Here is a 16689-nt window from a genome sequence, read left to right as displayed (position 1 = left end):
TGAGATGCGTAACATTCAGATAATGTGCTAAAATTTCTTGCGACACTCGTCCTGCGACTTTTCACTTCTCAAACTAACAAAAATGTTGTTTTTCCTGAATGTTTCAGAGGTTGAATCACAGAACTGCCTTGGTGCTTCTCATAAAAATTGTGACTGAGTTAATAAGAGGTGGTGCCAAACTTGAGCTCACTGATGGGAATCTAAAGATGCTGTTAGACTATTTATGATATATTTGGTCTTTGTGTTTGCTTCAGTATTAGAATCGTAAACTGCTTGGTCTGGGGGTCTGTTCTTCGTATGTGAATTGCTCATTTGGCTGGATTTAATTATTGACGATTTGAAATGATCCACAATAGTATTGTCCTTCAAAATTCATTCAGGGGTTGTTGTCGTAACAACAGGCGTGTAAGCACAAAACTACCCAGAGTAGTAAACAGATTAGATTGTGTATTTTTAAACGAAGGTGGCACTAAAAGCATGTGCGAACTGCTGATATTTTCTTACAAGAGTACTTTATTAAATAAGGTAGAATAACAGTATTGTAAAATATTTTTTTAAATTAGATATCAGAATTTTTAAATTTATATATTTTAAAAAACTAATTTGTAATCAACATTTTGAAATAAAGGTACAAAAATTGTGTTGGAAGCTGGAGCAGTGCCTTTTTCCAGAGGTTTAAAGAGAACATATTTGCACTTTTTAGTGATTGATATGGACACTTTGTACACTAATATATACTTTTAATATACCAATGGGCTTTTAGATACAAAAGCAAACTTTAAAAGCAACAGCCGCAGCTTTAGTGCAATGTCTGAGATTGTTTTAATTGTTTTTGTTTTAGAAGTTAGATTTGACTTATTATTTTTTTGAGAATAAATTATATAATTTCATGCAAATGCAGGGCAGAAGCAAGAGATTTTTATGGATAATTTATTTTAAAAGCCGCTGGATTAAGAAACTTAAGTACTGTCACATAGAAAATCCAGTCTAAAGGCAAAACTAAATAAATTGTAAAGCCTGTGCAAACAGCCTATAAAAACAAATGTGGAAAGCCGTTGCGTATCATTTCACAAACAGTTTCATTTACTACATATTTTATGTCCTTTTGCTTACATAATTGAATCTTAATCAGATGATGTCATAATCCTGTTGTCTTGCCACCAGCCAATCACTACACAGATGATCATTTCTGGGATGGATAGATCTGTCCTTTACAACAAACCTGAACACACAGTAATCTCCGATCAGTTGATCTTTGAATTTTTTTAAATGATTTGCAAACATGTTTGAGGATAAAAATTAGCCAGAGATCAGTCAGTCGGATCAGATCAGTCGGTTAAAAGATCCAGGATCTGCTGGATTGTTTAAGCAAGGTATGAAGAACAGACCCCTACATGTGCGATTCGTTAAAACGCAGGGTATGGTCCAAAACTCCACATCAAACTACTCAGTTGTATTGATTGTGTTATAAAGTGAATGCTTCAGTCCAGTCATGCTTATAAAGTCCCTGAAACCATATGAAACGCAGCCTGACTGGAATATGATGATTCTGTGCCTGAAAATAAGCCATAATGTAACTTTTAAAAGAAATGTAAAATAGTGACGACTGAACACAAACATGCAAAACTGAGTTTTTGTAGTGTGTGTGGACAAGATAGTGAAAGGAGGACTTCAGGGATTACAGTTTAGGTTACAACCCCATATAATACAACGTCCATGTATTGTATAATTGACATGTGACTCCTGCAGAAAGGTTTCACTCGTGTATAGAGGCTTTACTGAGATGTCAAATATTTATATATCAGCTATTTATTGATTTAAATCAGTTGTTTTCAACTTCTTTGGCTTAACAGCCCCTCATCATTCAACCCATCCCCCGTCCCCTTAAATACACATTGGATATTTCTACTACAATTATAGAGTAATGGAGGCCAGTTAGTGAAGTGCTGTGCAGGTAAACCTCTAAAGGTGCTCTGGCGACAGACGCTAGGGGTCATGGTCTTTAGCCTCCTTGTTAGAGCAACCGACTTCTATGCGGAAAGTTGCTGATTCGATCCCAGCTCAGAGCGGGTTGGGTGGACAAGCAGGGTTACAATAACACAGCTTCTTTTATCATTACTTTCTAAAATATATTAATGCAGAAAGTTATTGTTCTGTATTCCAGAACTGAATCCTCTATAAAATCAGTAGTTATTTAGGTAAATTATAAAGAATTAGGATTTCAGGTTACATCTTGATTTGATGTATTGCAACATTTGAAGTTGGATTCGATTTACATTTGAATACATTAATAATTAACTAATTTCAATATTTTTAAGTCAGCCCAAGAGTCCTGGTTGAGAATTACTGATTTAAATATGCGATTTCTTAAGAATAAAGAGAGTATTTCTAAATGTTTCCTTTGTTGCACAGATGGAGATACATAACCAAATAGTATTAATTTTGCCATCAAATGTTTGAATATTTATTCTGTATAGATGTTATATAGATGAAAATGATAGAATATTATGGAAAGTTTTGTGAATGTGTTTGCTTTATTTAGATTTATGTTTAGTTGTATTACCAGAATTAATAAGCACAGCAGGGTGCACTGTAAAATATCAGTAAATTAGCAGTTTTCTGTTTTTTAAGATCGGATTATTTTACCGTTTATTTAATTTGAATTTCATTATGGGATCTTGATCTTTCTTCCAACAACTTTTAACCTTAAAATGTTTGAAAAAGTGACTTTTATTAACATTTTTATTAGCTAAAAGTGATGTACTCTCAGGGTTAGTGTTGTATATTACAGTACAAAAACCTAGTAAGAAACTGCCATATTGTTTCTTAATTGCTATATTGTTTCTTATACGTTATATTATTTCAAACTACTAAAATGTCAATAAATGCCACTGTTAAATTGTACAGTTGAAGTTTTAACATCAAAAGTCGACAAAACAGAGATCAATGTCCCTTAATGCAATTCACAACCATAAATAAACCGTTAAGACCTATGAATTACAAAAAAATGGAAACGCTTAATTAACAGATATTTTTAGTGTGGTCTCAGTAAGGGGTCTCTGAAGATAAGGACTAATTTGTGTTGGTTCTCAAAGACATGATTTCAAGTTTCCTTTGTGAACCCTAAACATATTTATGAGCCATTTGAAAAATAATTACCATTGCAGTTTCAGTCTGGTGACTTTTTTTTTTTTTTGCATTTTTCCCAAGATCAGAGATTGAATGTTGTCTGTACTTAGACATGCAACACCAGACACTTTAAAACATATTTCAAAAGAAGAGTTAGAGAACATTTATAATGTTACTAATAAGTGTATTTTTGTGACCACGGTTCATATTTAATTGTGATTTGAATTGAGCTCTGTGTGCATTAATGTCAATGGAAGCGTTGTAGCTTTGTTTGTTAGAATCTTTTTTTTTTTAATAAAATGTTTAAATAGAGATGTCATGCTTTTTTTTGTTATCTAAATATGCTTCAGATATTTAGTTTTGTAAAAGTTATTTGATTTTGACACAAACACCAAAGTAAAACTCACTTATAACAATTAAAAGGTGGACAGTGTTGACTAGTGTGTGTGTGTGGGGGTATTATCAAAACGATGTTGATCTAATGTAATACAATACTCCCGTTAATGTAATTTCAAACTTGTATGACTTGATTTCTTCCATGGATCACCAGCAAGAACATTTATTTTGATTGATGTTATGTTAAGCTGAGAATAAATATTTTCAGCAAAAGCAGAAGTAAATAATAACTTAACATTTAGTATTTTTCCTAACAAACTTTGTCTGTGTGTATGACAAGCATTAGAAGTATAGAAATATACCGCATACACTTAGTCATAGATTAAAAGTGTCTGAAAGCTACATTTTAACAATGGTTAGAATATTATAAGATGATTGTTTCTTATTCAGACAATAAAAACTCTATTAAAAGAAGTCTAATTCTCCAAAAATGTCATAAATCTAATTTTATAGCAGTTTGTTAACATGAGGCAGATCTTAACTAAAAATGTAAGCCTGTCATTTTCCCAGATGGAACAAGTCATTTGATTTAGATGATTGTTGGTATTGGTATTTTCTACAAAACCATATTTCCATTTGCTTTTATAATATTCCTCTTATTGTTGCTGTTTAGTTAATTATTATGTTTTGTTTTGTAACTGTTTTGCTAAAAGCTTCAATAGGTTGTCTATTAACCTTCTGTCTTGACGGTAGATAAGAATGTCCCCCATAGGTGTAAATATAAAATAGCTGATTGTAAATTTTACGACTTGAAATGTCCAAAGAACCGTTGTAAACAGCATGACCATTCCCGCTCGACACTTATTTGACCTATAAATCACACAAGGCACACATTTGTTCCTTGTGATAAGACCATATTCAAAAGACGATTATACCTTGTGGTTTATTACATCTGGCAAGATATAGGCATAATCATCGTCCTCATAAAATCACAAAGTTCCACCACAGTGGCAACTGAAAACAAAAACGCTTCACTTTGAAAAAAAAAAAAACACTTTATAAAATTATTCTTTATAGTACAAATTGTCTGGCACAGCTCAAGTCCTCGTTTTGAACAAGCGTCCACATTTTCAGCAGGTCCTGCGGAACGAGTTTGTGCACCACGATGAGGTCACGGAAGAAGCACGGCTCCCGGTTCAGACGCGTCACTTTCCGCTTAATGATCCCGAACGTCCTGAACCCCAGATGCACTTCAGGGACAATATTGAGCTTCTGAAGGCACATGCCCACAAACACATCGTCAATGGGGTAAAGCTCCACGCTCTCAGAAACCGTAAAGACTTTGCGGGCCACCTGAGAGGACATAAGAAATCCCCCTCCGCCCAAATAAGGGGGGTAGCGTTTATCATACAACTCTCTGGGGATGAAATACTTACTCTGGCGGTTTCTAATCGGTTTTGCTTCTAAAATTGCATCGCCTACAATGAGGTTTTCCACTTTGTTCTCCTCCTTCCTGAAGCCAATTAGTTCCACCAGGTTTTTGGTGTGGACAAACACATCATCATCCCCTTTGAAGATGAAGGGAACGTCTGGGCAGTAGATGCTGAACCACCTTAGAAAGTTCACTTCTTTCAAGGTCAAGTTGAAGAAGGTGTCCATGAAGTCCCACTGCAAAATGTCCCCGTAAGTTCGATCCTCATATTGAACCAGAGCTTGTAAGTTTCGCGAGTCTTTGCCAGGGGCTGGGGTGCCTAAAAGAAACAGCGTTTTGATTTTCAAGCCTTGAATCTCTTGCTCCTTTCCCCAAGTCTTTCGCACGGCTTCTCTCCGGTCGTGTTCTTCAATAACAGATTTAACCACGACCAGAACATCCACGCCGCCGCCGCACTTCTCCGGGTGATTCAGCAGCATTGGAAAGTATCGGCAATGTCTGTGAAGAACAAATTCGTGAAACCTTGGGCTCAAACGACGAAACCAGAGTTGAGTTTTTATCGTGGAATTTTCAGTACATGTAATTTTATTCACGTCCCATTTCTTGGGCAGTTGTTTTAACGCCCGCTTCGAGTCACTGCCGCCTGAGTGAGAAGAATTTTCAACCGCCTTGAGGTTTTTACTCTTGAATGACGGGCATTGGGGGCCACACCATCTGCCTTTCACTTCGACTTTTTTGTCTTTACTGTTCGTGTCCACTGTTATTAGCTTCTGAAGCATCAGTAAAGTGGCAAAAAGCAAAGTTAAGCTCACCGCAGTTTTCACATTCTTCTTCTTTCGGCAGAAGAACTCCGTTACGCACGCGCTCCTGCACTCCATCCCGCAGAGAAAGTCCGTCAAGTCGTCTGGAAATGTTATAGAACTATCAAAAGCAAATAGTCCATCAAAGGCATTTTTGATAAAGCTCGTCGGCTTCTACTTCTTTCTGTCAGACTGTCATATTTGTGTCTAATAAACTGTCTCGACAGGTTCCTCTTGCTTCGAGCTCCATCGTTGAACTGGTAAAAACGTGTGGCAGTGATCCTGTAAAATAATCGGCTGTCTGCCCTCCTCTCTCCTCCTCTATAGCCTACCTGCTACGGGCTCTCTGGTTACACACAACAGCTGTGCAAGCGTAGTAAATGTGGGTTCCTTGCAAACAGGACTAATTACGTATGCTATTTAATGTAAATATTGGAGTTGAACTTAATTTTATTTCCACTTTACTTGTAATGTTCATAAATCTCTGTTGATGTCCCTCCCTCCCACACATACACTATGAAAGATGCTAGTTGACACTATGCAGTTGAGCAGCACCAAACTTACACTGATATATTTTTTTAGTTTTGAGCGCCCTCGTGTGGTTGATAACCAGAGCTTCACTGAACTTGGCTTTTAGCATTTACAATATTGACAGCATACAGTAGGCTGTGGATGAAGGGTGGATGAAAACAAAGTGTAAAGGACACACACAACCACACAGTGTACATGGGCTATATATTTTGGCTGGTTTACGACGAGGTGATTGTTGGAAATATTTGGAAAAAAATTAAAAGTTTAATAAAATGAACACATCGACTATAAAATAAACAAATATAAATATTAAAATGTTTCAATAGTTGATAACATTACACACATATTACTAATTGTTAATACATAAATTCAAAATAAACTATAAATCAAATTTGTAAGCAAATGTGTAAATAAATACTGTTGTTTTATACGTGTAGAAAGGGCAGGACTAACAAATGAAAATGTATAAACAAGTCTGCTAATAACTAGAAACCATCCAATCACCACCATATAAAGGTTTGAGGCTTCTTCTCGTTTACTTAGGTCATTCACATGACAGTTCGATTGTACATAATTTCATTTAAAGTCAGATTGCAGGCAACTCAAACAGGATTACAAAAACATTTAAGAAAATATGACTGTTTTATCATACATTCTAATCAAACAGGAGGGCGTATTATTTTTTCACGGTCGTCTCATTATAAGAGGCTGGATGTAGGCTATTTAACATCGTATTCGCGTCGCGTTAGGCACTGTAGCCTATATAGCTGTGATGACTCATTCGACATATTTCTACGATGAATAGCTAGTCTAACTGACCACCCCATTTAGTTTAGTCGTTACTCTGTGGTAAACCAAATTTCAGTGTTTTTGTACAAAAGAACGATAACTGCTGTTACTCGATGAACATCAGCCGCTGACAAAGATACGCCTTTATTAAATAAATAAAGTTTTCAACCGGGAACTCGTGATTCTGCACAGTGTAGATTATCGTATATGGGCGGGACTTCAGTGGTTACCGGAGATAAACACAGGCTGGAGTCAGCGCTCGGTTTTGGACGCCTAAACTTTCAATGAGGGCGAAGCAGGTAAAATAACCGGATTCTTTCAGTACTTGATCTTTTGAAAAGAACATTACTGTTTGCTATGATCTGGACGTGCACAATAGGCTATGAGTTTACTTACTTTACAGTGTTAGCGTTTTGTGTTAATTTAGTTACGTTAACGAAGTAGCTAAAGTTTTGGGCATTCAGCTGGTCTTGTTTGAAACACGTGCTTTCAATGTTAAGCAGTGTGTTTTTACTGGTGTGTTTTTGTTAAACGCTTAATTTCCCAGCAGCAGCAGTAGTGTTGAAGATTTGAATCTTCCAGTGAACCGAATCTTTTGAATCGGATGACAATGAAGATCCGTCTACGAATCAATTGAGTGATCCGTCGTTGTTCCGTTTTTTAATTGAAATTTACGTATTTTTCGCACACCTATAGGTCGTTTTATTTTTTAAAGTCATGTTATAGATTCGCATCATCATGGTCCATCTTTCTACCAAGTTAGATTCATTCCATTGTTGCGAAAAATGAGTAGTACATTTCGTTAATTATTATTTTTATTTTCACAATAAAATGTTCTAAAAGCATTAAAATCAACAGCAAACCCCACCCTGTTCGGTTAAAACGAAGCGCCGCTATCCAGAAGTCATTTGGTTGAACACGGATGCATAATTGATCGTATGATGTCCCTAATAAAAGTGTTGTTCTCTGGTTTCAGACTGTCGTTGTGAGCCTCGGACAGCGAGTGTGCGGCGCTGTCTCTTTAAACCCGCCCGGTGTGAAAAGTTCAGTCAAGGTCAGTGTCAGTGTCTACACAACCATCTCCTCCCCGCAGTTTCCGTTTGTCGGCTACAGTTCGCTACAATGTAACGAGCGTTCCCACGATGGGTCTGAAGCTGCACTGATATATTGTATTTACTGCGCACATTCGCATTTATTCTCGGCGTGTTCTCGACAGAAGGCGGCAAAGAGGAGAGTTCTGCTGCAGAGATCGGCGCCTGATATCGCGCGCGCTGTGCGACAGATGGCTGGCGACGGCGGCGAGGCCAAGCGGCTCCCGAAGAGACCCTTTCACGGCGAAGTAGAGGAGAACTCAAGCGCGGCTGTGGATGGAAACGTTAAAATTCAGCCCGGGAAAAAGGCTCCTGGTGAACGGCGTGGTAAGGAGAACTCCGCCGCCAAGTGCACGGGTTTGACAAGCGGCTCCGCAGAGGCGAAGATGGAGCAGAGCGTTCACGGCTCGCAGACCACAGACCCGAGCGTTTTCTTCGACGAGGACAGCAATCATGTTTTCCCTGTGGAGCAGTTCTTTGGGAACCTGGATGTTGTTGAGGTAAACCGATTCAGAGCTTATGTTTTCATTATTGGGAGTCAGTGGAGAAATGCAGCGAAATGGCGCTGGATTTAAACTCATTTCAATACGCTGCTATCATGCGTGACCAGCATTTACCTTTGGGTTTGAACCTTTTAAAGAGACCTTATTTGTTTTACAGTGATGCATTCACGTATATTTTACACGGCTGGGAGAAAAAAAGTCACGTGGCCAGAGCTTGACGTCTGTTTTGAAGCTCTGTAAAAGGAATCGTGAACGACATATCGGCAAACATAATTAAATATTGTTTATACGCATTTTTATGCAGCCTACATTTTTATTACAAACAGGGTGCGAATTACAGTGGGGTTTGGGGGGATTTATCCCCCCTCTCCCCCCAATTAATGCTTGATCCCCCATGAAGGACGTCAAACAAGAAATATAGGGCTCAGGCCTTAATACTAATTATTTAAATAAAAGACAGACATGTTATCACCACACAATGGTTCGTACTACTGTGGAAAATATTCTTTCAACAGACTGAAACTGCAGATGTGGACCACCGATAGACATCGTGTGTTCAAAAGACTGTTTTCTCCTAAAATAGGAATTTGTTTCTACATTCAGCCTAAAAGTACAATAAAATTAAATGCATAGAAACAGTAAATTCTAAATCAGCTAATCAGAGGATACTGTAGAGCAGAATACACTAAATATTCCGCAAAACACTGAAAACTTAAATATGCTTAAATACGTGTTAATAAATAAATTAGATGTAATTTAAATAAATGTATAAATTTGATTCACTGAAGTATATGCATTACGCAAACAAATATTACCAAAAATGTACAAAATTGGTGTTTTAATCAATAGAATACCAATAATATACAGTGCTCAGCATGTATGAGTACACCCCTCGCAAATCTGTATTTTAAATGTATATTTGTAAGAGGAAGCTATACAATATTATATTTGTGCAAATACATTAGATTAGTCAGTACTGAAGCCAAATCTGGAGCTTATATCTAATGAAATAACTTGTATATTGTAGAAAAATTTTAAATACGAAAATATCAGAAGCAAAAAAAAAAAAAAAAAAAAGTTGTAATTTCTTTGCAATATTTTGCTTGGATTTAATTGTATTTCAATTTCTAAATATGTTTGGTGACTAAAATATTATTTTAATAAATATATCTGTTTAATAAATCTGTTCTGTTTAAATGCACAAATATTGCCTTTATTCACTGAGAAATGGATACAACTATTAATTTTCAATATGGGCTGTACTCTATGCTGAGCACTGTATATTATAGTATATTTAGATTTGTATATATTTTTAACATTTGTGTGTATTAGAATTCAATAATAGAATGCAAAAATATGTAGAACTTGTTTTACATAATTAAAAGAGAAAGAAAAATACTTTATGTATTACATTACAAATAATTCTTATATTTCTCGGAGAAAACGTTAAACAAGTTAAATACCAGTTTGCAGGAAGTGAGCGTTCATGGCCCTTTGCCCCAGTAACATAACTCTGCCCTATGTTAAGCTTTTCAGATAAATAACATGCAGCCAGATGGCTTTGTTTGCACACAGTAATCCAGAAATATTGAGGTTAATACAAGAGCATGTAGGATTATGAGAGTGAACTTCTGTGGATGATTTTCATCAGAGTGTCAAATAGCAGCAGGTGTCTGCTTGAATTCTCCGTGCACAATAGCCAACTCTCATTAATGCATTTTTAACACGGCTTAATTTTTAAACAGTCCGGCTTGATTTATTTCAGGATTACCCCCGCAGAACTCCAGGCAGCAAAAGAATGACCCGGAGAGAGTACAGGAGCATGCATTACTATGCCAAAGAGGACAGTGAAGACGAGCATCTATGAGGACTAAATCACTTCAGCTGCCGCTTGCAGGAGTACAAATGACTGAAGGAGCGTCATGCTGGTAAAATGGACTTGATTGTTTTAAAACAAGCTATTTTATTCTCTTAACAATAGAGATGCCCTGTGTTGTTCAATCGGTAATGAGGCACATTATAATCAAATGCAGAAATCCTGTGCCTCCCTAATTATACTTAAGAGCATTCATTCAAGTGCTGCACTAAAAGAATGTACAGTAAAAAGTTTTATGTGAGATTTCTGGTTTAAAGCATCATGTGATTTGTCCCGAAAAAAGGCTATTTAAGGAAAACTTGCGTACAAGTGTAATGGGGTTTCTACCATTTGTTGTTACTTATGCGTTCATCCATCAAGTGCCTCATGTTTGATATTTAGACTTCGAAAGCAATTGAATACTAGCCTGTCCTTTATGAATTTGGCACTTTTAAACATTCTTTGTTGAGAATGAATCCATTTGTTTTTGGAAAAAAAACACTTTATACTTCAGAGTTGGTGCTGTATAATTGAAAGATAAAGCATGTAGATTTTGGACATATCTTAATTGCTCTTTGATATGCTCGATGTAAAGAATTTATATTGGCATCTCAAATTAAGAGGATTTTATTGTAAGATTTTATTGTGAAATTGTCATTTTTAACATACAATTTGAATCTGTTATATGCATGTGGCTCCATCAGAATTTGTCTGTATATGATATTTGTAAATTCGTCCGGATTTGCACTAACAAGATGTAACATTTTTACAGATGTAGTTTATTTGTGATTATGTATGAGGTAAAACTTGTAGAAAGTGTGATTTTTGAAGTTTATATTTTTCTATTGACGTGGTGAATCAAGTGCTAATTTTTGCTACCAAATGCCTTGTATGTACATGAAATGTAACTTATTTAATTTCTGATCTTCAGTGTATTATCATACAAAAAGCTAGAATACTCCGTCCAGACAAAATAAACCTCATTTATGATTTGGGAAACAATTACCTGGTTTCTAAATTAATGTCTGAATTTTTTTTTTTTTTTTTTTTTTAAGTGTGATGAAAGTGTGATGGCTTTTTTGACAAGTGTTTTTTTTATCCACCCAAAAAAGCTTGAGTGAAAAAGTGGCTGATTATATGTTACAAAAGTCAGAGTTTGATGACCACTGCATACATATAGCATTGTTTTCACAGATCCATGTAAATGGGATTATTTTTTTACAATGCTGCTGTAAGGAGAAACCTCTGTTTTCAGCACTTCATTGTGTAACTGTACCCACAGCTTGTTGAAAAAAGTACTGCAGACACTCACTGTACAAAAACATTCTGTTCCCAGAGATGACGATAGAAGATTCAGATGATAAATCTGTGGCTTTTGGCTGAAAGCATGATAAGGAAATTTAGATAAACACAGATTTTTATCAAAGACTTTCAGAGCTAAAAAGAGTAAAAAAATATAAAATAAGTGTTTAAAAATCCTGAAAAAGTATGCTACATTATTTAAAAGCAAATGTTTTTGTACAAAAATTGTATACAAGTACAGTACTCAAGTAAAATAATGTAAAAACTAAATCAGTCACTGTTTAAAGCCCTGATAAAGTAAATAATTTGAAGACAAATGTTGTGGTATTAAAATATTGTTCACAGCACTCAAATAAGATCAAACCTGAGAAGTTCAGTAATTTGAAGAAGGCTTACGATTCACCAAAGCTGAAACTTTTTGGACTAAGCTGCATATTTCATAAGAGGATTATGGATGTCATTTTACAGTCTTCTTGACCCGTTTGTAGATTTTTCGGGAGTCACAGCTGAGCTCATGGGCCCCTTTCTTATGACAGACGATGTGAACCAGCTTGAGATTCTCTCTGGTGAACAAGAGTTTGTAAAAATAATCCACATTTATATCATTGCTCTTATTGGCCTCCAGTGCCTTGGCGAGAGCAGGAATGACAGTCCTCTTCTTTTCTATCCTGAAAAAGACACGCTTTTCTTAGATCCTGTTTACACATTTTTGATGATCATATCAGAGGTGGGTGATGCAGGAGTAAACAAGGTATGATACACTTTGTCTAAAATGCATCAAATAAAAATATTGTGTATACTCCATTGTGTTTGCGGTTTGTTCAAAGTAGCTGTTTTAAAATGAGCCAAAGCAACACAATTTTTGATGTATTTTTGGGACAACTTTGTTTTAATTTTAATCCACTTAAATTTGTAAAAATTAAATTAACAATTTCTTCATGTTGTCCAAATCCAAATCGATTGTGTGGAGTCCAGCATTTTTACAGTGTAAGTTTACCATCAGCTGACTTTACATCATTTCAGAAATGAAATGATAAAATGTGACCTGTAAATTGGTGTAACTGACCTCCTTTTTTCTTTTAACAATAATGTTTTAAAAAAGTGACTTATTTTACAGAAAATACAGTAAATATAAATGCTACTACTCACAGGTGGTCTAGATTCCAGGTGCTGAACAGGATTCTGCTCTCGCGGTTTCCGTATGGGTTTATTGAATGCAGAAAATTGCAGCTGTTCTCATCAAAAGCACCCTGTTACAGCAAGAAAGGAGAGATTTTATTTATTAAAACTAAGGAAAAGGCATAAATTATGTACTTATGGGGCCAGATATGCTTTTATAATTTATATCAAAAGAACATTAAAATAAGCCTCTTTTTTTTTAGATTAACCATTTTAATTTTAGCTAAAATAGATTTTTATAAAATCAATCACAGTTTAAAGATCCTAAAAAAGTATGTAACATTATTTAAACACCAGTTTTTTTGGTACCACATGGAAGATGAAACAAAAATAAGGTAAAACCTGAAAATACATGTTGGTTTTTAGCACATTGAATTTATTATATGTTGTTAAATGTTTAATATGTATCTGCCATGTAATAGCCCATGAAGCTGGTGAGGCAAGAAGTATAAATACTTCTACCGTTTCTTTGAATTGAAAATACAAAATGAATCAGTCAGGGTTTAATAGGCATAAATACAGCAACTACTTTGATGGAAAATGTGTCTATACTGATAAGAAATGTCACAGAACAGCACCTGGCAGGAGAACCAGCCCTCTTCAGTGCAGAGTCTGTTGGCGTCCTTCTCTGATCTGTCAAAATAGGTGCCGTTGTACCTCGCAGCCTTCAGTTTCTCAGCCAGAGCCTCCGCCACCTTCTTATATTCACTTTTTGTTTTGGCATTTTTAATAGTTTGAGTATATCCATCAACCTACCGAGTGTGTTAAAATAAATCCCGATCAGAATAAGGGCAAGTATCCTTAAATCATAAACTAAATACATTTCAACTAATTAAGATCTTAAGCAGAAATGAGTGCAGTTCATCACCTCTTTTAAATATCCCCGGATTCTGCTCTCGCAATTGTACTTCATGTAAGCAGACTTGGTTTTAAAGCGGGTATCAATACCTATACGTAGACAAGAGAAATGAGAAAAAACACACACATACAGATGAAGTCAGAATTATTAGCCCCGCTTTGAATTTTTTTTTCATTTGAAATTTTTCCCAAATTATGTTTAACAGAGCAAGGAAAATTTCACAGTATGTGATAATATTTTTTTCCCTGGAGAAAGTCTTATTTGTTTTATTTCAGGTAGAATAAAAGCAGTTTAAAATTTTTAAAAAACCATATTAAGGACAAAATTTGTTAGCCCCTTTAAGCTATTTTTTTCGATAGTCTACACAACAAACCATCATTATACAATAACTTGCCTAATTACCCTAACCTGCCTAGTTATAGGGTATATGCCGAAGCATACTAATAGGACTTTTAATTTGCCCGTAACCTGGGATAAGCGCTTCCGGTGAACTATATGTCAATGCAAAAATCAGCACGTTTAAGGCCAGTTTTCTTTAAAAATCAGCGATCTCCACTAGCTGAGTGATATCTGGTATAAAGTGGGTCTCAGATTGTACAAGAAGCACCGCATTAAATTACATTTTCCCTGGCCATGTCTTTATAATATGAGCATTTATTTTACCCCAGTATATACAATGGAGCTTCTGCGCTAGCCTGCCGATTCTGACGGGCAGGTGCGAATAAAAGCCTTTTGTCTCGTTTTACGCTTGAACAACTAAATGAATACCAAAGTTTTTTTAACTGAATGTATTTTAATTACATTACAACATCAAAACTGTAAAAAGAACCATATAAAATGGAAAAAAAATTCACAATAACAGGTCACCAGAAGTTTATCAGTATGGGAACAACACTAGCACGGCATATAACCTATTAACCTAGTTAAGCGTTTAAGTGTCATTTTAAGCTATCTAGAAATGTCTTGAAAAATATCTAGTCAAATATTGTGTACTGTCATCAAGACAATGATAAAATAAATAAGTTATTAGAGTTGTGTTATTAAAACTATTATGTTTAGAAATGTGGTAAAAAATATTTTCTTCGTTAAACAGAAATTGGGTAAAAATAAATAGGGGCTAATAATACAGATTTCAACTGTATAAAAATTCATGATTAAAAGCATCAGTACAAAAATGTGTGAAAACAATATTAATCATTGTCAATAAAGACTTTTTTTTGTTGGTATTAATGATGCTAACATTGTATTGTATTATAATACATGTATTGCTATGTATTTTCCCCTGATGCTACCTTCAAACCAGTCATGATCCTGTAGTCTGTTCTCCAGCTCTGAACGGTCCCTCAGGTTACTCAGCAGGTCTCCCAGGATCCTGCGGCGTTTGGGGGAACGTTCATCTGACAGAAGGCCTTGTGCTGCACTGACCAGCAGCTCCTCTGTGTTTCTGTCCAGACCCAGCACTCGATTTATTTCATCTGCAACTGTACGAAATCAAAAGATAAGCCTGTTAGACAGCTTTTTTTTATGTTTCATTAAGGTAACGTTGGTTTTTATACATTGGTTTTATATTCGCACAAATTCATTCATTTCACCGGTCTGTCTATTGTTTACCATCCTAATATTGGGCTTGAAATCTCATTAACCCCTGTGTGCTGTTTGGGATGTTTTCATCCACTCTGGAACGATTTTTGATGCCTAATTTGGCCACAAGTTTCTCTGTTTCAGCAAATAGAATGATTTTTTACACATATTTGGGACAATGCCTAGAAATTATTAAAAAAATTTTCAAAAATGTATTCAAAATGGCTGTTTTTGACTTCCATTATAATGGCATTTTTTGATTGCAAAGCCATGACGGCATATACTCATTTAACAGGGAAAAGCACCAGCAATCAAGACTGCATGATAATTTGATGTCATGGCTTTATAATAGAAGTCAATGTGTCAAAAAAAAGCCACAAACGAAAGGGTAGTCAGTTTGAACACTACACAAGTGTTAAGTATAACTCTTTCATTTTCAATTTCAATTTCATTGAATGTGAACCATGTTGTACATTCATAGTTTATAGCTGCTTATGATATTTCAGACTCAGTATTCAATTGAGCGTTATAAACAACATAGAGGCCGTTAAAATGAACATATGTGCGAATATAAACCAACTTTACGTCAATATATCAGTGTTGTCTGACTTACACCCATTCCAGCTCTGTCCATGGGGCAGGAGAACTAGATCTGTGTTATCAGGAAGATTTTGGAAATACTCTTCGGTAACTACTGTCCCATCCTCGTATAAGCAGACCAGTACACCGGAGCTGGATACCTGTAGATGAATTATGGATGTCTGATAACTGCATTACACAGTACAGTAATAGCGACGCTTTCTTCATCCGAAAGTACATTTTTTCTCACCTTCAGTAATTGACATCCTTTTTTAATCAGCTCCTTTAGGTTAACAGCCGCAATTCCGTATTTTCTAGCCTGGTTGGCGCTTCTTATCTTAACCAGTTTGGGTTTAGTTGTTTTGTGCATATTTCGCCTTCCGCAAATCTGAAGTTTCTTTTTCGCCGTTTGTTTGCAAAGAGCGACCAAAACAACGACGACACGTACATTGCCATCTAGTGGATGCAAGTGAATTAACACCTACTTTAGACTGTATGTGGTTGTTTTTTTAAACCTCTTTATAAAACATTTAAATTCGCGTTCATGGATCACACACACATTTGCATTTAGTCAAAACAAATATAAACTCATTATAAAATCTTAAGTATAATCATTTTAAAACTTTTATGAGGTGAGTATTTAACTAATTAGTAGCCTGTTTTTATTGCTGATTATTATTTTATGAGGTTTAAACATCATTAAAAATTTAAATATAAGAAGTA

The 16689-nt window shown here is 35.5% G+C and overlaps 4 protein-coding genes across 7 annotated transcripts in view; 2 read left to right on the top strand and 2 right to left on the bottom strand.

Annotated features, from left to right (window-relative positions):
* cep104 (centrosomal protein 104) overlaps positions 1-3441 on the top strand; it is a 34005-nt gene extending 30564 nt beyond the window's left edge. Inside the window, exon 23 of one of the 2 annotated variants that reach the window (XR_015497840.1) lies at positions 108-3441. The gene's annotated coding sequence lies outside the window, so the exon portion shown is untranslated. The remainder of the gene's footprint in view (positions 1-107) is intronic. The other variant, XR_015497839.1, reaches the window with a different exon arrangement.
* A 948-nt stretch (positions 3442-4389) lies between these two features.
* b3gnt7l (UDP-GlcNAc:betaGal beta-1,3-N-acetylglucosaminyltransferase 7, like) lies at positions 4390-5949 on the bottom strand. Its single transcript, NM_214777.1, is given in 1 exon segment — positions 4390-5949. A coding segment is annotated over 1 exon segment (1239 nt). The 5' UTR covers positions 5776-5949; the 3' UTR covers positions 4390-4536.
* Positions 5950-7020: 1071 nt separating this feature from the next.
* On the top strand, positions 7021-11468 carry si:ch211-147a11.3. Of its 3 annotated transcripts, none has more exons than XM_087263983.1 (4): positions 7252-7316; positions 7994-8071; positions 8237-8608; positions 10377-11468. In XM_087263983.1, exons 1-4 carry the CDS (start codon positions 7302-7304, stop codon positions 10476-10478), a joined length of 567 nt encoding a protein of 188 aa, XP_087120109.1. In that variant the 5' UTR covers positions 7252-7301; the 3' UTR covers positions 10479-11468.
* A 624-nt stretch (positions 11469-12092) lies between these two features.
* Positions 12093-16360, bottom strand: dffb (DNA fragmentation factor, beta polypeptide (caspase-activated DNase)). The gene is given in 7 exon segments (NM_194404.1): positions 12093-12436; positions 12918-13018; positions 13526-13699; positions 13816-13895; positions 15099-15287; positions 16001-16127; positions 16217-16360. Coding segments are annotated over 7 exon segments (1002 nt in total). The 5' UTR covers positions 16337-16360; the 3' UTR covers positions 12093-12225.
* Positions 16361-16689: the final 329 nt, after the last annotated feature.

The sequence above is a fragment of the Danio rerio genome, chromosome 8 (assembly GCF_052040795.2).
Source record: "Danio rerio strain M-AB ecotype USA chromosome 8, GRCz13ab, whole genome shotgun sequence".
Classification (NCBI taxonomy): Eukaryota; Metazoa; Chordata; class Actinopteri; order Cypriniformes; family Danionidae; genus Danio; species Danio rerio.
Note: the sequence above shows the minus strand (reverse complement) of the source record. Positions and strands in the feature narration are given on the sequence as shown.

Bases quoted from the DNA above. Each gene is read 5' to 3' on its own strand.
- si:ch211-147a11.3 (XM_087263981.1), top strand. The intron at 8,072-8,233 runs GTCAGTGTCAGT...TGTTCTCGACAG, and splicing joins GTGTGAAAAGTTCAGTCAAG to AAGGCGGCAAAGAGGAGAGT. The intron at 8,609-10,376 runs GTAAACCGATTC...GATTTATTTCAG, and splicing joins GGAACCTGGATGTTGTTGAG to GATTACCCCCGCAGAACTCC.